Raw genomic sequence first — 23,946 nt, forward strand, 5'->3', positions numbered from 1 at the left:
GAGGAGGAGGGCATGCCCTTCCTGTCGGAGGAGGTCTTGATGGGAGGGATCTCCATGGTAAGTGTGGGGTGGACAATGAGGGGCGGAATAAGAGGAATTCTATGGAGTACTCCTGATGGATGATCTCCAGTACCCAACGGTCCATGGTGATCTTTCCCCAATTGTGGGGGATCAGGGCAAGACAGCCCCCAAAGATGAAGGGGAAGGGTGGGAGAAAGTTTACAGTTTACAGTTCTCAACCCGTGAGTGAAATCTGCTGCTTGGACTGGTGTTGCAGGAGAGTTGATGAGGTGGAGGTGGTGGAGGCGGAGTAGTGTGGTCGTTGAGGTCGCTGGCAGGGGCAGGGTGTCTCCTACTGGTGTGGATAGGAGGGCGGGTAGGGGATGTGGGGGATGGGGCAGAAGGACTGACTCTGCTACCGTTGCCTCGGGGCGGAGGTGTAAATGCCAAGAGATCACAGAGTGGCATAAGAAGCCTGGGGCAAAAGAATCCGTCTTTTCACTGAAAAGTTTGTCGGTGTCAAAACGGAGGTCCCAAAGAGTGATTTGTACCTCCTCAGGGAATCCAGAGAATTGGAGGCAGGAATCCTGTCGGAGAACGATGCCAGTCGCTAAAGAGCGGGAGGCAGTGTCGGCAGCATCCACAGCTGCTTGAAGGGCCACCTTGGCCACCAGCTTCCCTTCATCTATCAGCACCAGGAACTGCTGTTGCTTTTCCATTGGCAGAAAATTTTTAACCTCCAAGAATTTGGAGTAGGTGTGAAAATCGTATTTCGCCATCAGGGCTTGGTGGTTGGCGATACGAAATTGGAGTCTGGCGCAAGTGTCTACCTTCCAGCCCAAGAGGTAAGAAGGAGCGCTCCGGCTCCAAGAAGCCCTCGGACTTGGAGGATGGTTCCAGCAGTGGCGGAGCAGTCGGTCCAAGGTGGGCGGAAGAGGCACGCCTCTCCATCAGAAGCAATAGGGGTTCATCCGCTGGAGAAGGCAGGAATGAGGTGTCCAGGGATCCAGAGAAAAGAGATATGGGAGCATTCACTCTTCAGTGGGCAGTAGCGGTTCCAGGTGGCTGGGCGTGTGTGGAAACAAGTGTGGCAGGCGGGAGAGTCTGGGTGCCGTGAACAGTGCAGGCGGCACAGGTGGCAGCTGCATCGGTGTTGATGCCAGAGTGGTGACTGGGGCCGCTTCGGATCTAGAGCAGCCAAGTCAAGACGCGACTTCTCACCCAACCTGGCTTGGCTTGGCAACACTGCCATTTGTGGGCAGTCCAAGACTGCCCTAATGCCCATGGCCATGCTTCTTGTGCTCCTGGTGGGGCCTGTTGGACTTCAGTGGTATTGACGGAGCCAGCGTCTGGGAGGTAGACAGAGGGGTGCTCGCAACCAGTGATGGATGCCAGTCCCGGATCTGACTGAGCATGTGGACATGTAGCTTGCTTCATAAGGAACTTGTGGGGAAAAAGTTCCCTGGCCTCCCGTGTTCAGGGAAGGAACGAGCAGCAGATGGTGCAGCTGGTAGCAACGTGGGCTTCCCAGAGGCACTACAAACACTGTTGGTGTTCATTGCTCACAGAGAATGAGTGAGGACACAAGCCATTTTGAAGCCAATTTGCTGGGGCATAACCCCTGGGTGGGGATGCCTCCCCAACGGGGAAGAGCTCCATTACGGAGCAAGCCTAACTAACTATAACACTAATAGACTACAAAAATAAGAAAAAAATAATTGTATACAAGAAGGAAGAATGGGCAAATCACTCTCTCAGCTAGGCTAAGAGCATGAAGGACCAGCGGTTCCGATTCAGGCCATGCAGTAGTAAGAGGGAACTGGAGCTGCGTCGACCTGCATGGCCTCTTATAGCCTCGATTGGAGACATGAGGGCAACGTACGTGCAGGTCAATGGACACTGCTACAAATGGCATGTGCACCCACATTTGGAATCCAAATAGGGACCACCACTTGAAGAAGAACTGGCATTTCTTGCCTGAAAACTGGGTTACTGCAAACAACTTCGCAGGTCTTCGCAGGTATGGGCCCCTGCTCATATGTCTTCAAGGATTCTCATGCAGATTTCTCATCTGCTAGCCCGCCTGCTCAGTGAGTACGTGAAACTGTTGAAGGATATAGTAAAACTGTTGAAGGATATAGTAAGGCAAGGTGGACTGCAGTATTTTCAGTATATGCATGATTCCAACTCTACATCTGTGTCCTCAGACCTGAACAGAACAGATGATCACTTTACACAGTGTCAAGAGCCACTTGGCTGATGCCCACCCTAGATAACCTACAGATAACACAGAGGTAATGCTTGTGGTTGGAGGGAGACAATTAGAGGAAATGTTGGAGATTATATCAGATCCTTCAATTGGCAGGTATGGAGGGCTTGTTGGATACTGTGCTGCTGCTTAGACTCCAGGCAGCAGCAGAGGTCAAGACTGCATTTTTCATCTATATTTGGATGAAGGATTTTACTTTTGGGGGGAGGGGAAAGGGGGTTGCTGTCCTTGACACAGTTACTCATGCCTTTGTCTCCTCAACACTGTGTTACTTGCAACGTGCACTGCATGAACGCTTGAACCTCAGCTAGAATACGATATGGCTGCCTGTTTATTACAACTATGCTCCGGAGTCTGTCCTGGCTTCCAACTCATTTTGACCTTTAAAGTCCTAAGTGGTTTGGGTGCTGATTACATAAGAGCCCACTTCTCTGTATGTGTGACAGCACATCAACTGGAGTGACTGAGCCCATTTTGTGAAGGGTCTTCAACTCCAGAACTTACTCTCCCACTTGATTTGCTGACCTTCAGGACAGCCTGCAAAGCTTATTTATTCTTGCAGACTTTCCATGAGTGGATTGCTGTTGGACACGAGTGAAATGAAGGGGCTGAATCTTATTTGTGAGGATTGGGGAAGTTTTGGGAAGGCTAAGTAGGCTGAGTGCAAGAACTTTCTTTAGGGTGGGAGAATGATTATATATATTTTCATAAAACGTACAGAGCACCTACAACTTTAGCCAGGCACCTAATTAAATTGAAAATAAAGAAAGAAACTGTAGTGACTGATGAAAGCCCAAGATGCAATGATGTGTACTGACAGTGACTGAGGCTGAGGCTGAAAGGAACCTCAACAATCTCTGGTGGGCTGTAGGAATACTGAGAAGATGTGAAGAAGTCTCCGGGTAAGGGTTCTTCTAATGCTATAGTTCAGGAAATCTCTGTTTTGAAATATTTTTATATTAGAAATGTGTGTAGGTGTGATAAATGAAGTGTGTGTTTGGGGTGGGGGGAGAGAAGCTCCCTTTTATGAACACCCAGCCAGTTAGCTGTAAAATCCCTCTTGGTGTCTGTTTTCTCCTTGCATTACCTGTAAAGGGTTAACAAGTCCACAAGTAAAAGAATAGGAGTGGGCACCTGACCAAAAGAGCCAATGGGAAGGCTAGAACTTTTAAAATTGGGAAAGAAACTTTCCCTTTGTCTGTTGTTCTCTGGGCTGCAGGACACAGAGCAGCAGTGCTATAAGCAGGAATGCTGTGTAAGGTTTGAGCCAGATATGAAAAAGTATCTTCCATACCTAGAAGAAATTATTTGGACAGGGAATGTTTAGTTAGACACAGTCATGTTTATTCCTTATTTTGGCTTGTGGATCTCCTCTGTGCTAACCCCTGATGCTTTTGTTTGCTTGTTACCTTTAAGCTGAACCCCCAAGAAAGCTAGTTTGGGTGCTTAATTTTTGGAATTGCTCTTTTAAAATCTAGCAAAAGCCTAAGTTCCAGACGTATTTTTTCCTTTTTGTTTTTAATAAAAATGTACCTTTTTTAAGAACAGGATTGGATTTTTGGTGTCGTAAGAGCTTTGTGCATGTTGTTTGATTAGCTGGTAGCAGATAATTTCCTTTGTTTTCTTTCTCAGCTCTTCCCCGGAAGAGGGTGAAAGGGCTTGCGGGTACCCCACAGGGAGGAATTCCCAAGTGTTCCTTCCTGGGTCCAAGGGTTGGGTTTTTTTTTTTTGCATTTGGGTGGTGGCAGCGTTTACCAAGCCAAGGTCAGAGAAAAGCTGTAACCTTGGGAGTTTAAAACAAGCCTGGAGTGGCAAGTATTAATTTTTAGAATCCTTGCAGGCCCTCACCTCCTGTACTCAAGGTTACAGCGTGAGGATTCAGCCTTGACAATAGGAACTTGAAGATGAGGAAAGTAAATACACCTTGACATTTTTTCTCTTTGGATACTCCCAAGAAATTTCTTGAAAAAATGAAATATCTGGAGGGCAACAGGATGCAAGGGCAAAAGAAGATTTTTTTTTAACACAAAATTCTGTGGAAGAAAAATATATTTTGCATACAACTCTCATCACAGCAGAGCTTAGAAGACATCCTAACCCAAAGATCATATCTGTCATGACTCTTACTTTATGTTACAACCCCTATTGCATCAAGCTGGAATGCATAAGAGTCAGGTATAATGTATTTAATGTTTGTATGTCTTAAAGTTCAAATAAAGTCACACAGTCACCTTGCTGACCTTACAGTGGATAATCTGACTGTGAAGGCATGAATGGCACAGATACTGCAATCTGACATTGGTTGTGATACATCCTGTGTTTCTACTACCTTGGCAGGTCATCCAAACCATCCAACAACATTTCTTGATCAGGAGAATTTGTACCTGGAAATAATTTCCATGGCAACTCAAACTGTTTCCCTGCTGCAAACAGCTAAAATACAATCGCTCTGTTATTAGCTATTATTTTGTGCACTTTTCATTACAGAAATAAGATCTGGTTCTTTCTCATCACTGACCATGCATTTGCATATATGGTAGGTGTTGTCACTGTCAGAGGAAATGACTTAAGATATTAGCTTGCAATTTGGTATACTCTGAAACAGTGAGATTTTGTATGTGTGCTCAATGAGCTCTCAGGAATCAATGTAATCAGTAATTAGTAATTAGCAGTAACTAGTAATTCACGTTTGAGCCAGGGCCTAAAAGTGTCAGAATGGAAAAAGTTCAGCTGTTTAAATTGCACATGGCCAAACATTTTTGTAATGGAAAACAATTTTTATAGGTCCAGAATGCCCTCAGAAGTTTACAGTCTGTAATGTTCCATGGCCACTGATACTAGTACACTGAGAGAAAGTTGTTTCTCATCATTCCAGATAGAGCACAGCATGTTCTCTAGCTAGTATGACACGGCTTAATTCAGTTTCTACAGCCAGTACTGCACTGGACAATTTACAGGTGTTCTACCATTAGTATATTACAGATGGCTTCATTACTAGAGTGCTAAGATATGGTACATTGGTTGTCAAAGCACAATAAGCTAGTCTGGATTTCTCTGTATGATCCACAGATTTAGAGATTGTTGGATGGGGTGGGGGTGAAGGGTATGACATTCAGCCATTTCAACCATGTAGTTATAGCTGAAATCCTCAAAAATTAAAGGATTCCGGTGACATTTCCATACTTTAGTTCCTCCTCACTTTCTGAAAGTGGCAACAACTCCAGCCCACCAACAATTTATTCAAGGTTGGAGGAAGATGTAGTAATCCTACTTTGGAGCAGTTCTCTACAGGGGAAATCCCTTGTATGAAGAAAAAATCTTAACTGGGGATAATCTAGAAGCCAGAATCAGTTTTGAAGGAGACCTTTCACCTTCAGACCTCTGTAGTAGAAAGTCTTCAAAGTCTCTGCTGAAGGCATAGTTCTTGCCCTCCGTCCCTCCCCCTTGCTCTCTCTGATTATATAAGGGGTTTCAAGCAAGCAATTTAGTTTTGTGACGTTCAGCTTATTTAAATGACACTACTCAGTAGAAAGAATGAGCATTTGTGTATCTCTTTTCTTTACACAATGTGTTTTACTACAATTCAGGTCAGGGAACTGCCATGATGCACTCACTGCCTTGTCTTGTTGCCCACCTCTGAATATCCCAATCTTGCCAATTCTGTATGTGGAAAATACTGAAGTCCATTACACCAAAGAGTGCTGTAAAGAATACACAGCTGGCATGTTATTGTGACCCCAGGGACCCCTCAATGCCAGTCAGGAAAGGGGTTACAAGAAGGTCCTGATTCTGGTATGTACATTCTGGTTTACCAAAGAATGTCACGTGAGGTCTTAAATGAAAACCAGGGTCACGTTGGTCATGGATATCATTGTGAAATGTATGTACAGAGATACTATGTAGGAGTTATGTATGTACGTTGTTCTTATCTTCTGTGTCACAGCAGAGATGCAGAAGCAGGTTTCCTGCCAGACAAAAGATTCTTATTCACCTGTCTCTCTGTCAGCATGTAGTTACTTTGTGAACCACTGCTATCACCTTGTGCTTCTCCATAGTAGAGTATGCATGTCCATTGTGGGAACAATCCGTCCATGCTAAGCAATTGGACCCTGTTTTAAGCAACAGGTGTCGTGGAACAACAGGATGTCTAAAGCCAACACCAAAGGACAGCCTGTCCTTACCGGCTGGCATTGCACCACCTGATATCAGGAGGAAGGTAGCAAGCCCAAGAGAAAGATCCTGGCAGATGGAAGTTCCAAGGCATCCATTATACGGTCACACAGGAATAATCAAACACTTTAAATCACGAAAGAGTTTTATAACCAGTTTTGTGCCTTTGGATACAACAGCTGGCAAGGCACAACTGAGGTTATGGAATGAAAGACTATGCACAGTTGGATGCACTGAAATAGATCTGGAACCCCAGAAGGACTTTCCTGGAGGGGCTGATATAGACTGGTCAATGTGGCGATGCCTGAACCACCTATGCATGCAGATTGGCAGATCCAAGACTAATATGAATAAATTGGGCTATTTTAATGACACGATATAGGCGAGTGTAGCAGGGTGCAGATCATGGAGCACCTACTTGTTTGCCAACTCTTTGGGGAGACCTGTACAAAGGAGGATCTTGCTGCAGCAATGGAAAAAGACATTGCTTGTGCACAGTTCCGGAAAACATCTAGTCTGTGACAAGGACACGAGAAGAAGCAGCAGCATGTATATTAAGCATTGTAAGCAAAAACAATGGAAGCACATTTACATACGAATTCAACAGAGAAAGATGACGTCAACAAGGAAGGGCACACAGCAGGAGACGAGAACCTTATCTTGTGATACACTTCAAAGGTTTGCTAGACTGTATTTGGGGAACAAAGAAGAAATGTTGTCATCTGGTAACGAAGAAGTAACTAGGCAATGCATTTACACTCACAGAAATAGAATCATAACCAGGCTTGGCTGAAACACTGCAGAGGATATATGGGGTGAGAAACTTCAGACAGAAGGTTTGCCCGTTAAGTCTAGTCTCTAGAAAGCATGATAAGATTTTGTTTTATATGTAACTTTTTGTTTCCATCATTCTCACTCTCTATCTCTTGAACCTTTGCTCAACTTATCCTTGTTTTCACTATAAATATATCTCAGTGCTGTGATATTAAGCTAGGCGCTGATCCCAAATTGAATCATACAAGCTGGTGTGCGCACTGTTGCCTCAGGGACTGCAGACTTGGTATTTCTGAGTGTGTCCAGTGGATAAGGGGCTGAACACTACAGGGAAATGCTTCAAAGGAGCTTAGTGACTGGGGTGCACATATTGTTAAGCTGCAAAGCAAAATGAGGGTTGACATTGTCCTGCAGAGAGTGCTTGGGTAGTTAACAGGCTAGTTGTATCAGGAAGCTGACACCCAGTTAAGCACAAGCAAGTCTCCATTATGCTGGAGGCAAGGGTGTAACAAGGTGACTCACAGTCGTGGGTACCCCGAGAACCATCATAGTAATATACATAGGGCCCTACCAAATTCACGGTCCACTTTGGTCAATTTCACAGTCATACGATTTAAAAAATCGTAAATTTCATGATTTCAGCTATTTAAATCTAAAATTTCACGGTGTTGTAATTGTAGGGATGTGACCCAAAAAACCAGTTGTGGGGGTGTTGTAAGATTATTGTAGAGGGGTTTGCAGTACTACTAACCTTACTTCTGTACTGCTGCTCATGGCAGCACTGCTTTCAAAGCTGTACAGCTGGATTGCAGCGGCTGCTGGCCGGGAGCCCATCTCTGAAGGCAGAGCTGCCACCAGCAGCATGGTATGGTATTGCCATCCTTGCTTCTGCACAGCTGCCTAAAGAGCTGGGCCCTCAGTCAGCAGCTGCCACTCTCTGGCCACCCAGCTCTGAAGGCAGCAGTGCAGAAGTAAGGGTGGCATGGTATGATATTGCCACCCTTACTACTGCACTTCTGCTGGTGCCCGGCCAACAGCCACCGCTCTCCAGCCACCCAGCTCTGAAGGCAGCGCAGAAGTAAGGGTGGCAATATCACAACACCCCTCCTACGGTAACCTTGTAAACCTCCTGCAACTCCTTTTTGACTCCCAATTTGAGAAACGCTGGTCTTCCCTATGAAATCTGTATAGCATAGGGTAAAAGAATACAAAAGACCAGATTTCACTGGGCCAGACCAGATTTCACAGTCTGTGACGCGCTTTTCATGGCCATGAATTTGGTTGGGACCTAAATATACAGTAAAGTTTGCGTGGCAATCCTTTTCATCAGCCTCTGACGGAATTTAAAAAACAGGAAAAAGTCTGAGTTTTCTGGAGTGTTTGAGTGAATAGGTTATTTGAAGGCAATAACTTAAATGAGTTGTGTTCAAGAAAGAGACTACTAGACTGGAGGAAATGTTACCAAGCAAAAAAGCTAGACTCAGAGAAATTTGATGGAGAGAAATGTATTGGTCCAAGTGGCCTTTTTCAGTCTAGCAAGTACTGATGCCTCTATTCAGGCCAACAAGTTAGGGAAAATGCAGCAAAGTAATGTGCACTGAAGAACAAATAATTACAGGCTGTTCCTCGTAATGTGCCCCATTTGTTTTGCCCAAGAAACAAACAATAACAAGACACACAGCTCTTGATGATTCCCCCATAAACACTCCAGAATGTAGCTTTCAAACTGATCAACTACGCTGACTGCAGAAATTATTGCTTTGTGACTCTACTGATATACAACTCCTCCTCTGACCTATGGTAAATAAGTCATTCTTGTTTGTATTACAAGCAAAATATCCATGAGGGGCTGATGGTATGTCTGCACAAAAAATGCTATATAGCTGTACCACTGTAGCATTTCAGTGTAGACACTACTATGCCAACGGGAGGGGCTCTCCCATCGGCATAGGTAATCCACCTCCTTGAGCGGTGGTAATTTGGTCAATAGAAGAATTCTACTGTCACCTAGTGCTACTCAGGGACTTAGGTCGGCTTAACTACACTGCTCAGGGTGTGGATTTTTCATACCTCAAGCGATGTTGCTGGGTTGATCTAAATTTATAATGTAGACCAGCCCTGAGACAGCACATTCAGGGGAAGGAGTGAGTTACCTCCCTCCATCTGTTCAGAGAGCCATACTGACTGGTCCACTTGGTGAGAAGATGGGTTGGCCAAATGCAAGGATTTTGGGAAAGGATAAAATTTGAAATGGGTTGGGGGAGCAGTTGAAAACAAAACAGAACTGAACAAAACATTCTACAGGACCACTATCACCCACCTCAAACATCTAAATCTAAACAAAGACATTGGGACCAGATTCTGAACTGGCATAAATCAGTGCAACTCCAATGAAGGCAGCTGAGGCTCGATTTACACCACCAGAGGATCTGGCCAATGATTAAATGTCTCCATGAGTCTGCTTCACAGATATGCAACATGTGGAGATTTGTTCAATCTAGTCCAAGGTTATATACAGGCAGAGACAAAGGAAGCTATTCTCCCCTCAGGGTCACATATGTATGTGTATGGGTGGGGGAGTAATGGGGTTAATACAAGTAACTTCTATTCATTCTAATGGGAGTAGCAGACATGAATCACCTGACCAGCAAGAGAATAACAACACTCAGAGCATATGGTCAGGGTAATCTAATGGGGCTTGAAACAAAGCCCGCTGAAGGGAATAGAAATCTTTCCATTAACTTCAATGAGAACTGGATCAGCCCTTAAAGAACTCTGTTGTGACACTAACACCCCCCTCTGTCTGCAGCTCCTACAGTTTGCTGCTTTAATCAAAAGAATCAAATAGGATATAAAGGCACCTTCTAATACCCCTTTTATTACATTCAAGTGCTCTGTAGCTTTGCTGCCTCTGCCCCCAAACTCAGGCCAGTTCTGCTCCCATTGTCCTTAGTCCATGCAGCACTGGCCCTTTGTCCTGAAGGTCGCCAAAGCCACAAGGGAGGGTCTGCCAAGGGATCAATAATACTCTCTGAAGTTCCAGAAGTCAGGAATGAGTCACAAAGACTTTTGTTTCTCTGCCATAGGATTCAAACAGATTCTACAGTGAAAGAGGCAAAAAGAAAAATAGCTTCTCAGTCAGAACTGGAGGAAAAATAATCTCAGAATTTTTCTGTCAGTAAAACCATCCCAAAGGAAGTTTGAGATAGAAAAGTTGGTATGAAAACCAATTTGTTCCACATAAACTCCCTCCTGCTTCCATGTCAACACTTTCGTTCGGAACTGCCTAAATCAACATTCACCAAGTGCTTTCCTACTCTTTCAAATGATTTCCAGAGACCATATATACAGAAACATCCCAACCTCTTGTGCTCCCACTAGCCACTACATGTGCTTCTTTAACTAGGAGACCCATTCTACTCTACTAACTGTACTTAGTAGTGGCATAGTATGGGTGGGGCTGTATCAGTAATAACTTGGAAGCTAGCCTTTTCTGTTGCACACTGATACACTATCCCATACTACAAACTTAACTATGGTTATATTATTTTTTCTGAGGTAGACAGGGCCAAACTCTTTGTGCCTTCTTAAGAACAAATCTTTCCCTTGATGTTAGGTGTTATGAACAGGGTGGACACATATTGGCTCCAAACCACAACTTGCTACTGCACAGCAGGATGGTTCAGGTTTGGCAGTCACACCACACACAGGAGTCTTTGCTACAGAGTATACCTGGGGATTTTCAGCCCAAATCAATATTCCTAGCCAATGCTGGGGAATAAACTAGAGATTTATATGGAGTGTGAAAATTAAGTTTTATAATGGAAGTTGATTACAGCCTTAACTGTGAAGAAGCTACCATCTCTCCAGAGCACTAGTAATTGTTTTGACCAATTAACAAACCAGTTTTCTGATTCTGTTATTGTGGCAATGGTTAGATTAAATTTTGGGAGGAGTCCCATATGACTGAGTGATCAGTTTTTAAAACCTATAGAAATGCTGGGTAATGTACAGACAGACTGCTAGGTGTTTTGGCACAAAAAGCTTTTGGAATTAAAAATCTGTTTGGATATTTTTCCCCAAAGGGAAGAAGTATTCTGTGATAGGGTGCTCATCTCTTCTCCCATCTCCCGAAACTAGGAATGTATTTAATACTAGCAAAGAACAGAAGTTATTAACAGTATCCCCTAGTACTTGCATTGTCATTGTCAAGCCTAACAAAGCTGCTATAGTCTTTACAATTTAATAGCTCACATGAGATTAGCATAAACATTTCAAAAGACACTGCTCTATCTTGGGTGTTTCTTTTGAGTGACTTTTTTATGTTTGTTTTCCAGACACAGACAGACATCTAATCTTTAGCCATTTTAAGGTCTGTGGGGAAAAAGCAGAGAAACTGCCCATTCTGTCCTTTAAGTTTAGTTTACATTAGAGGCAACTGGCCAGCTCAGAGAATATCATCATGAATCACTAATTCTTTATCTAGATACTGTACTTAGATGGACTCCTTCATCACTGAAATATCTCAGCACATGCTCTGAATTAAAAATGACAGTACTCTCTCTCTTTAGTCTTCCCCTGCCACCAAGAACCAGAGTTAGGAGTTGCTGTTTTGTTTTGTTTTGTTTTGTTAGGAATGAATCTGAGAGAATGAAGATGCTAATGAGGAAAAGCCTGGGGTGAAGCTTGATTCAAAACTTTCTATATCATTAAAATGAAAACAGTGATTGGAATTAATGTCAATTTGTGTGTATTTTTATACAGAAATCTCATATACATACATACACATATGTATGTATATACATACAGGGCAAGACACGTGGTCTTTTGCATGACTGGAAGGGTGCAAAGAAATCATAAGCCTGCCCTAGAAAGGTTGACGAGGATTTCCCTGCCCTAAAGAGCCTAGGATAATCCTCACTTCGCATAAAGCAGGCATAGTCTGCCATACATCACCAACTCCTCATCTCTTGTTGTAGAGGATGGGGCAAAATGAGGAGCAGAACCAGGCAGGACCATAGCACACAGTGTTCTGTCTGATCCTCAGCTAGTAGAGAAGTCCCTGTGGGATTCCTCCAAACAGTGTAACTTAGAGCATCCCGGAACCACCTTTTGCTGCCCCAGGACTGAGAGTGCAGAAAGCTGTCTTGACAGCTCCCTGGGAAACCTGTCCTACCTCCCTAATCAGATGCTCTGGACATGTAATGAGTACAGCTAAGCATCTGGCCCACAGTATATGCCATGAAGTATTTGCATATACTGAAACTTTTTTAAATAAAATGTAAAAATATCTCTGATGAAATATTCAAAGTTTGCACATTTAAGAATCTCTCTCTCACACACACACAAATCTGAAAATGCAAAGAGTTTTAGAAAATGATGCTGCAAACGTGTATGCACGTGCTTAACTTTAAGCATATGAGTAGTCCCAGTGATTTCAATGGGACTGCTCACATGTGTAAAGTTACTTATATGCTCACATCTTTACTGGATCTGACCTTAGACTACAGGGTCCTCAAGGAAGAAACTGTCTATTTCTTGTCCTTTACAGCGTTGAGCACCATTGATGTCTAATAAATAAATGATTGCTGCTGTCAAACCATAGTTGTCTCTGTTCAAATCTTGGCCACAGTAACATGTGGGATCTGCAAACAGGAACTTGAGCCAGCAGAAGGAGGGAGGGAGAGCATTTGTTATCCGGCTACATTTGCTTTAGAGTCTGGCTATCAGTTGAGAGAACAATATACTCACATGAAGACATAAAAGAGGCAATAAATCATCTCTCCTAGACTATATGCATGAACACAGTGTATCACTTCCAAAAGATTGATCTAACTAATTATGTATGTTGTGGCTGGAAGTCTGGTCTGACAATTTCTTTCCCAAATTATTTTGTATCCTTGAGATTGATTATATCCTTCCGAGGCAAAATGTTACATGGAGAATGGTATGTTTTAAAGACTTTTTTTTTTTTTTTTTTTCCAAATTGTTCGCTCATGAAGTATATGACAAATGTATAATAAACAAAATATCTTAAGGATTCTAGATGTATTATTAAATGCTATGGACTATACTCTGTACATTAGTTACTGTTTATGTAGTCTTCTGCAATATTGAAATTTACCTGAATTATCTGATGGTAACTTAACCTGTTTTGGTATGGTGTTACACTGCTGAATCCCATGGAATGACTAAAGATGCAATTATAAAAACTAAGTTTTAGAATCAAATTACAGCTTCCATTACTGTATTTACTAGGGCTGTCAATTAAGCGCAGTGAACTCATGTGATTAACTAAAAAAATTAATCACGATTAAAAAAAGTAATCACGATTAATAGCATTGTTAAACAATAGAATACCAATTCAAATTTATTAAATATTTTGGATGTTTTTCTACATTTTTATATATATTGTATTCTGTGTTGTAATTGAAATCAAAGTGTATCTTATCCTTGATTACAAATATTTGCACTGTCAAAGGTAAACAAAAAATAGTATTTTTCAGTTCACCTCATACAAGTACTGTAGTGCAATCTCTGTGTCATGAAAGTGCAACTTAAAAATGTAGACTGTTTTTGTTACATAACTGCACTCAAAAACAAAACAATGTCAAACTTCAGAGTCTACAAGTCCATTCAGTCCTACTCCTTGTTCAGCCAATCGCTAAGACAAACAAGTTTGTTTACATTTACAGGAGATAATGCTGCCCTCTTCTTATTTACAATGTCAACAGAAAGTGAGAACAGGCATTTGCATGGCACTTTTATAGCCAGCATTGCAAGGTATTTACTTGCCTGATATGCTAAACATTCATATGCCCCTTCATGCTTCAGCCACCATTCCAGAGGACATGCTTGCATGCTGATGAGGCTCATTAAAAGAATAATGTGTTAATTAAATTTGTGACTGAACTTCTTGGGGGAGAATTTTATGTCCCCTGCTCTGTTTTACCCACATTCTACCATATATTTTATGTTATAGCAGTCTCTGATGATGACCCAGCACATGTTGTTCGTTTTAAGAACATTTTCACTATAGATTTGACAAAACGCAAAGAAGGTACCAATTTAAGATTTCGAAAGATAGCTACAGCACTTGACCCAAGGTTTAAGAATCTGAAGTGCCTTCCAAAATCTGAGAAGGATGAGGTATGGAGCATGCTTTCAAAAGTCTTGAAAGAGAAACACTCCGATGAGGAAACTACAGAACCTGAACCACCAAAAAAGAAAATCAACTTTCTGCTGGTGGCATATAACTCAGATAATGAAAATGAATATGTGTCGGTCCTCACTGCTTTGGATTGTTATCAATCAGAACCCGTCATCAGCATGGACGTATGTCTGCTGGAATGGTGGTTGAAGCATGATGGGACGTATGAATCTTTAGCACATCTGGTACGTAAATATCTTGTGACGCCGGCTACAACAGAGCCATGAGAATGCCTGGTCTCATTTTCAGGTGACTTTGGAAACAAGAAATGGTCAGCATTATCTCTTGCAAATGTAAACAAACTTGTTTGTCTGAGTGATTGGCTGAACAAGAAATAAGCTCTAAAGTTTTACATTGTTTTATTTTTGAATGCATCTATTTTCTGTACATAATTCTACATTTGTAAGTTCAACTTTAATGATAAAAAGATTGCACTACAGTACTTGTATTAGGTGAATTGAAAAATACTATATTTTTGTTTTTTTACAGTGCAAATACTTGTAATCAAAAATAAATATAAAGTGAGCACTGTACATTTTGTATTTGTGTTGTAACTGAAATCAATATATTTGAAAATGTAGAAAACATTGAAAAATATTTAAATAAATGATATTCTATTATCGCTTAAAAATACGATTAATCGCAATTCATTTTTTTAATCGCATGACAGCCCTAGTATTTACTTCTTTTATAGAGTGAGGCACATAATTCATACCCCATACCATGAAAGAAATCTCTTTACTATGCATTAGCTATTTTGTTAAATAGAAGCATTATATATATATTTCTGGGTGTATTGATCAATGTGTTTCTTAACTGAAGCCAATGAAACAACAAATAGAACAAATGCAAAATATTGCAAAACTGGTGATTTAAACTAGGGGTTCTCAACCTTTTTCTTTTGGAGGCCCCCCCAACATGCTATAAAAACTCCATGGCCCAAGGGAGACCTTTGGGCTTCAGCTGCGAGTGGGGGGGGGCTTCTGCCCCACAGCACTGGGCAGTGCTTGGAGCCCCATGGTTTGGGGGGCTCCAGGCTTCTGCCCTGCAGGGTGGCTTCTGCTAGGGCTTGGGGCACCTGGGCTCAGAGCTTCAGCTCTGTGGGGTGCTGGGACTCGGGACTCCAAGCTTCAGCTGCTGGGTGCCAGCGCTCAGGGGTCCAAGTGGCTCTGCTTGGCAGACCCTCAGAAAGAGTTTGTGGCCCCACAATGGGCCACGGACCCCTGGTTGAGAATCACTGATCTAAACTATATGGCATGATCACAGAATGATAGAAATGTAGGGCTGGAATGGACCTGAAGAGGTCATCTAGACCATCCCCTAGTGCTGAGGCAGGACCAATTATACCTCGACCACCCCTGATAGGTGTCTGTCTAACCTGTTCTTAAACACCTCCAGTGACTGGGATTCCACAGTGTCCCTTGGAAGCCTATTCCAAAATTTAACTACGCTTGCACTTAGGAAGTTTCTGCTTCAGATTAAGCCTACTATCCTACCTTCAGTGGACATGCAGAACAATTGATCACCATCCTCTTTGTAATGGCCCTTAAATATTTGAAGGTCCACCCTCAGTCTTCTTTGCACAAGACTAGACCTTTCCTCATAGGGCAGGTTTCCAAAACCTTTCCCCCCCTCCATCTTTGTTGCTCTCCTGTGGACTCTTTCCAATTTGTCCACATCTTTCTTAAAGTGTGACGCCCAGAACTGGACACAATGCTCCAACTGAGACCTCACCAATGCTGAGTAGCGCTGGACAATTACCTTCCATTTCTTACACATGACACTTCTGTTACTATAATATAAACTATAACCCTTGTTTAGCATTACTGCTGCCTAGCCAGTTATTCCCCATTTTGTAATTGTGCAGTTGATATTTTTCTTCTTAACTGAAGCACTTTGCATATGTCTATATTGAATTAAATCTTGTTGATTTCAGACCAATTCTCCAATTTGTCAAGGTAGTTTTGAATTCTAATGCTGTCCTCCAAAGTGCTAGCAACCCCTCCCGGCTTGGTGTGGTATGCATTTTTTTACAAGCATAGTCTACTCTATTACCCAAGTCATTAATAAAAATATTGAATAGTACTGGATGTAGGATAGATTCCCTGCAAGACCCGACTAGATACCTCTCCCCAGTTTGACTGTTATGTAATACGTATTGGATTTATCATTGACTTTAATGGGACCAGGATGTCATACAAATGTATTAAGTGCACTGACATAAATAAATAGAAAAAAATGACCAGTTTAGTCATTGCATTAAAAAATAATTTCCAGAGGCTTGATTCCTTCCTCTATACCCAACCTATCAATGCTGTTGATCTTGGAAAAATCATCTAGTAAACAACAAAGATATGCTCAGGTACAACAGCGAATTTTCCAATTTATGCAGAAACATGCTCCCCACAGCAGAGAGTAGGATTGAACCCTTTGTCTAAGATCTGATATGTTCTAAATCAGTCATGCCTAAGTCTATTTGCCCAGTTTGATTAATTTTATTTGATGAGCAAATAAAGTATTATTGTTTTCTTCACTATTGTCATGGTACGGGTGAGTAAGTAGATTTTGTGCCTAAACCAGTCAAGGTTCTAGATAATTTTACAGTGCTTAAATTAAATGGATATGCCTCACATTTCACGTAATTTATAGCTACATGTGTCCAATATATTATGTTTCCATATGGGAGGACTGAAAAACTACACAGCATTAGTAATACAGCTTCCCCGGTCATATTTTTCAGCTGATCATACTTCGGATGTGTGTGGATCTGTTGCCTGGAACTCCCCAAACTAAACCAAACAAAAATATAATCTCAACCAAAAATCTCTTTTAAATACATTCTCTCTGCTCATGAAAAAGCTTTGACAGGGCCTCCAAGAAAGATATTTTCCCCCTTTTCTTTTCTTAAGAATTGGTTCATATAATTCCAGCCCATCCTCTATTATTACTTTTTGATTGGTTTCTTTCTTGGCTTCTACACATCCTTGAGCAGTTCTTCCTAGGTGGGCTCTGTAAGCCTTCCCCCTTTTCTTCTATCCCTCAAACCCCTTTGTCAATAAGTCATTCTTCTTCCATGAGAGGCTTCATTGTCATTCCACAACCATTGTCTACTGATCCCAAACTGATAAAAACTGAAGTTAAAAATAAGGAATGTTGGGTCTGCCAAATGTTTAAAAATACATTTAAATCTTTCTCTGTTTATTTAAAGATAGCTAAGAATGAGGATATCTGCAAGGAAATTGGCATGGTTTCCTTCCTCTAGACCAATGAAATACCAATGGAGATTCAATAAAGCAGGGAAAAGACAACTTGGAAAAGTTTATTAAATGATTATATTTTAGCTTCTTCACTTGCAGTTCCCCCAAGGCTATTACTGAAAACCTTCAGAGAAGATCCTGCCTAGAAATATTTTTATTTTATAGAGGCTATGAGCTTTGACGCACCACTGAAGTTCATCAAGATGGCTGGGAATTGGGAAGGCTTATGTTAGAAATGTCCATTCTATATTTTACGATATTTATCCATTTAAAATCCCTGCATTAGAAATTAGTATTCTACCATACTGTGCCATTCCAGAAGGCCATCATGCGGAGAGGCACTTCGCTAATGCTAATTGATGCTAAATGATGGAATCATTATCCATCCGAACCAGTGGACAAGGTAAATAATGTGCTACCTGTTATTGGGCCAACAAAACAAGTTGTAATACACAAGCTTACAGGGCACAGGCCAATAAACAAATAATCAATGTTGACTGGTTGACCTGATAAGTCTCTGGATCTGAAATGCCAACAGATCCAGATATGCTACAAGAACTTCGCATGTTACAACTGCTCTGGACAAATCAAAGTTACATGATGGATAAGCAGTTAACAAAGACAATGAACTCTTAAAAAAAAAAGCTCTTGTTCTCAGTAAAAAGAATGAGGAAAATTAAATACAGAGAATATCTGATATAGAAACAGAACCATTTCCAAGTGAAACAAAATATTTTTCAGAATTTATCACACGGTATAAAGATTTCTTTAAGGATATCTGTAATTCCTACAATATTATATTGTATCCTTTTTCTTTAACCTCCCCCCTCCCCAAGAACTAGGAAGTTACATACAAAAAACTATGTTAAAAGAATGTTTAGGTTGCACACTCAAGCACTTGAAAAATCAGGAAATGCAGTAAACACCTTCTATAGCTCGAAATGTATCCAGTACATGCTGTGGAATACATTTCCCGTGCTGCTAAACATATCAGAGGCTACTGGCCAAACACACCTCAGGTACCAGCTAAATGTGGGCAAATGCATTCCTAGTGCTGTCATATGTACCATGTCACTTCCAATTCCCTTTCATTACAAAGTGAAGTGGATGTAACACTTAGGAAACTGAGCAAGAGAATAGTTTTGTGGCAAATCTTGTTTTATCCTACCAGTTTTCCCATCTGTATCACAGCATTAGATGCGTTGGTGTTCTTCTAGTTTCTTTATGTTTACTTGCTGATAATAAGGGGAAAAACAGTAATGGGATGAATTCTTAGTTCTATGCTGTTGTGGTGGCATGAAGAGGCTGTAAAGTGGGTGGAAACAGCCCCTCATAAGCTGCTTTCATTAGGAGCCTCCTCACCGGTATAGAACTATGACGGAGACCCTATGATGGGCCTGCTCCCATCCCCATTGTAGCAGTGTAGCTGAAGCATGCTGTATTCCAATTATTCTCTGCTCCCTATCATGCCCAGGGGTTGTGGGAAGCAGAGTGGAAATTAGAGCAGCTCTAAGGCTTTCACTTTCCCAATAGAGTGGGAGACTGGTACTGGAAGGAGTATATGGTATACTGTTTTTAAACGGTTTGTTTCTAAGTCTTTACCTCATACAGCTCCTAGAAGCTTTATGGCTGCCTCTGACACAGGCATAAGGTGTAGCCACCACCATTTCAGCCATAGCTGACCCCTAAGAAAGCATAATATATCTTTTATCGGTGCCCCTCCATCTTGTGCAGGTCACAAAAAGATAGAGCATACAGCACACTCAGTACAACAGTCCGTATTATAGTTCATAGGGAGCATGTCCTCAGCTCTTCCAATGAAATGTTTATTAATTCACCCAAAGGAAAGAGCATTCTATATATTGTGTAATACTGCATAGCAGGATTCCTATTTTAATGCACTAGACAATGGCACTGTACTTTTGCAGACAGACAGATCCTGTGTGTTGACTAATACTCACCACACAAGTTAGACTATGGAACACGTTCTAATTTGAGACAAGCAATTAAATTGATGTCAGCATTACAAGAACCGTTTGCCAAAACCATTCCCATTCACCAATGTGCTACTTGTTTGGACATAAGCTTGCATTCAAGGTGAAAGGTTTGAACACGTGTTCAGAATAATCCTTCCAAGGGCTTCAAAATCATCATTCTAGCTCCACTAAGTAAAAATGCTTACCAGACTTCAGATCACACCACCCCTGAAAGTATTCCAGCCTGTGCTGCTCACTCATGTCTGTATATTCCCTTTCTCCCTAAAAACACATCAGTTAGGAGTTCCTCTCTTCTCAAGTTACCTACAGTGTAGGGAGCTGCAGTTTCATTTTATATCACATCAGCATTCCTTCGATGCTGGAGCCAGCAGCTCTATGGAAAACCCCAACGTGAGTTTGGGATGATAATGCAATTAAAATGGTGACCGCACCAAGTGAATACTGAGCTGTACCCATTTATCCAGGACCCTATTGCAATGGTGATGCCTCACTACCAAAAACCAAAAGCAGCCTCCTTTCTGCTTCTTCACAGACCTACAGTTGCAATACCTCATTGATGGCAAGTTGTTCTCCTCCTCCTCCAGGATGGCCATAGCGGTGATTGGAACTCCGAAAGTCCTCATACAGATCCTCCTCGCTTCCCACATCATCTGCAAGAGCTGTCTTATCCAGCGCCCCATCAGTGATCACTGCAATAACAAGAAATGAACTGCTTAACAACACTGCTGAGCAGAGAGACATGAATGACAGCAGATGAAAAAGATCATTAATCTTGGATTTTTAAGTAAATTATTTTAAAATCTGTTCTGTTAGCATGACTGAGAGGTGGCGATTGATGTCACTAGAAATCAAAGTTGTCAGTTTATACAGAGACCAGGAACGGCAAAGGCACTAATAATGCAAACTGTCACATGCAGCCACACAAAAATGGCTAAAACCCAACGTAAAGGAACTACCAGTGCTGCAAGAGGACAGTTCACTACTCATGCCCATTTCAAGTTCTATCTCACTATGGCCCTGATCCTGCAAACCATTATGAACATGCATGAATACGCCCATTGAGATCTGTAGGACTACTCACATGCCCATTAAGTTGAGCACATGCACCAGTGTTTGCAGGATTGGGGCCTAAGTGAAGAGCAAAACAAAAGCTATTTTCACACAAAATCTCAACCTGTGTGCAGGTGAGTGAAGAACTCAACCACCAGCCTCTTCCTATTTTGGCAAACAATGAACAGAGTTAGTCAGAAGAAAAAATAGGAAAGTCAAGGGAATATAAACTTAAGTTTGGATTCAGGTAGAAATCCTGGGTGGTCGGAGCTGTTTCACCTTCACTAAAGCTTGATTGATACCAGCTTATACGCATCTGAATTCCACACATGGGATACGCATGCCCACCATGCGCCTGAGTCTGGAATATTTTATAAGCAATGTCTGTTGGCCCACAAATGCACCATAGCTCTCCTCATTATATCTGAACCAAGGGCACAACAGGTGGTGTGGGCCAACGCCTCTCCAGTTCCCATTCTTATCACAGTTCAAATAATCTGCAGCAGAGGGGATAGAGAATACAGATAGGGACCATACACCTGAAAGAACTTCCAGTTACAGGTAAGTAACCTCCATTTCTTCTTTGAGTGTTGATGTCTATGTGTATTTCACTCGTGGGAGATTAACAAGCAGTAGTCAGATGGGGAGTGGGTATGAGGATGCAGAAGTGATAGCTGGTAGTACTGCTGTTCCCACTGCTATATCTGCAGCTGATGACAGGACCAGAGCATAATGTCTCATGAAGGTATTCAAAGAGCTCCAAGTAACTGCCCTACATATCTCTAGAAGGGGAACATCTCTCAGAGATGCAGCCGAAGCAGCTTGCTCTCTAGTGGAATGAGCTCTCAGCCTGCTTCTGAGGGGGAATTTGAGCTAGCTGATAACAAAGGTAAAAAATAGTTTACGTTTTTCTACCATACTTTGTTCTTTGCAGACATACAGCAAAGCCCCTTGGATGTTCAGAGAATGGAGCTCTCTCTCTTCATTTGTGGCATGTGGTTTTGGAAAAAATACCGGTAAGTGAATTAACTGACTCATAAGAAACTTGGAAACTACTTTAGGAACAAAGCTGGTATGGGGTCGTAACAAGACCTTTTCTTTATAGAATGCAGTACATGATGGCTCTACCATGAGCGCTCCCAGCTTGCTGATTCTTCTGGGCTGACATTATGGGTACTAGAAAAGCCACCCTCATGGACAGATGGGCCATAGAGTATGTAGCTAGAGGTTCCAAGGGGTGTGGTGTGAGCGATGATAAAACAAAATTAAGGTCACACTAAGGTATGAACTTCACCAATGGTGGAAAGGACCTGAGAATCCCATTCAGAAATCTAGTTGCGACAGGGTGAGTGAAGACGGTACAGTTATCCACCGGAGGATGGAAAGCACTGATCACTGCTATATGCACTCACAGAGAATTGAGTGCAAGACCTGAAGACTTAAGGGTAAGTAAAGATTCTAAGATAGCAGGGATCCCAGCTGATTCTGGAGACGAGTTTCGTTGGTGAGTCCAAGAAAAGAAACACTTCCATTTTGCTGAGTAACTGCTTCTTATAGAACCTTTTCTGCTTTGGTTAAGCTGGATTGTAGCCTTTTAGAATATGAGTGCTGTATTTCTGATGTCCATCCAAATATCAAGCCCTGAGTTGCAGACTGGGGTGCTTGAACCTGCCTTATGCTGTGTTAGAAGGTCTGGTAATGTGGGGATGTTCATAGGAAGGTGAACTGAGAGCTTCAGCAGATCCATAAACCAGAACTGTCTTGGCCAGATGGGCACAATCAGTATGACACAAGCTCTGTCCTGGTGGATCTTCTGTAGAACTTGTAAAGCATCTAATAGCACTGTTCATTGCCTAAATAAGCACTTGCCACTGAAAGAGTATCTATTACCACCATGGGCATGTAATTCTACTCCTGCAACTTCACGTAAGTGAGGGCACATCGCCTGAAAGCCAGTCTCCTTCTATTGGATGAAACAAGTGCTAAAGTCCTGAGCATGAGTCTGAAGCCAGTGGAGATACAGACTAGATATCAGAAGAGAATAAATGCCATTTACGTTATTTTAACACAAGGAAAAACTGGTCATCTTCTTTAAAGAATAGAACCCTTTTGTACTGTTTTCTCAAGGTTAGTTACAATTTTCTGAAACTCTCTTTTTACCAAGTACATTTTGAGACGCAAGTACTGGGTGTTGACCGATAATCACTCACTTATTCTATGCTTTTATAAGATATTGTGTATACGTTTTCTGATTTGTAAACTCAGAGGATATCATCTTCCTGCTTTTCTGAGACAATAACAATGGTAATAACTGAACAAAATGCTGATTGGCATTTGTATTCTGGTTAGCAACTGCTGTTAGAATAAAGCATACACAGTTTACATGACAAAGAGGTGTACTCGAAGGAGTCTTTCTACGTTATAAAATACAAAGGGAATAATACTATGCCTACAAACAAAACGCAGGTAAAATATACCTGATGGAAGATTTCAGCTCAATGGATTCACTAGTATTGCAGTACTAAAGCTAAATGAAATTAAGATATCACGAGAGAACACCATCTGGACTCTTGGTGATCTCACTGACCAAGTTACAAATGATGTCATACTCAAAATCCTTGCAGAGCAGATGAAACGCAAAGGAAATAATTCTAGAGTCATAAAAATAAAAGCTGGGAAAGCCTTATTAGATTATCTAGTCCATGGGTTCTCAACCTTTGCCATTCTGGGACCATCCTGGGATCAGCCCCACATTTAGCAGTAGGGGAAGGGCAAGGGGGTCATGACTCCTGGGCTCAGAACCATAATCTAGTCCATCTCCCAAGGACTAGTCCAGAATCATTCCCTACAGGGTATCTTCTTGTAGTTTATTTGCTCTCCAAAGAAAACCACCATCCAGAAGTGACACTCTGGTATCATCAGGAAATATGTGGAAAGCCTTCAGCCTGACCAAAAGAAAATCAATAATATCCAAAGCACAAGCTGCAATGATAGGTGGACCAGGAGCAAGTCCAAAAATGTAATCTGATATATCACTGTGAACAACCTCTCATTCAAATCAAAGTAACAGATGCCAAGCGGTACATTTTGAAAGGCCCCAAACATGGGAATTTAGCCATATGACTAAGAGCCCAAAGGAGCTGAGCTTGTGGCCATTGAATCCAATGGCAAAGCTCCCACTGAATTCAGTGGTGTAATATTAGGTCCTTAACAGCTCTA

The 23,946-nt window shown here is 41.8% G+C and overlaps 1 protein-coding gene across 1 annotated transcript in view; it reads right to left on the reverse strand.

Annotated features, from left to right (window-relative positions):
* The window catches only part of LOC117882592, a 353,010-nt gene that overhangs the window by 57,291 nt on the left and 271,773 nt on the right, over window positions 1-23,946 (reverse strand). Inside the window, 1 exon segment of the mRNA XM_034781083.1 lies at window positions 20,227-20,366. Coding sequence (XP_034636974.1) covers window positions 20,227-20,366 — 140 coding nt within the window.

Source organism: Trachemys scripta, chromosome 9 (assembly GCF_013100865.1).
Source record: "Trachemys scripta elegans isolate TJP31775 chromosome 9, CAS_Tse_1.0, whole genome shotgun sequence".
NCBI lineage: Eukaryota > Metazoa > Chordata > Testudines > Emydidae > Trachemys > Trachemys scripta.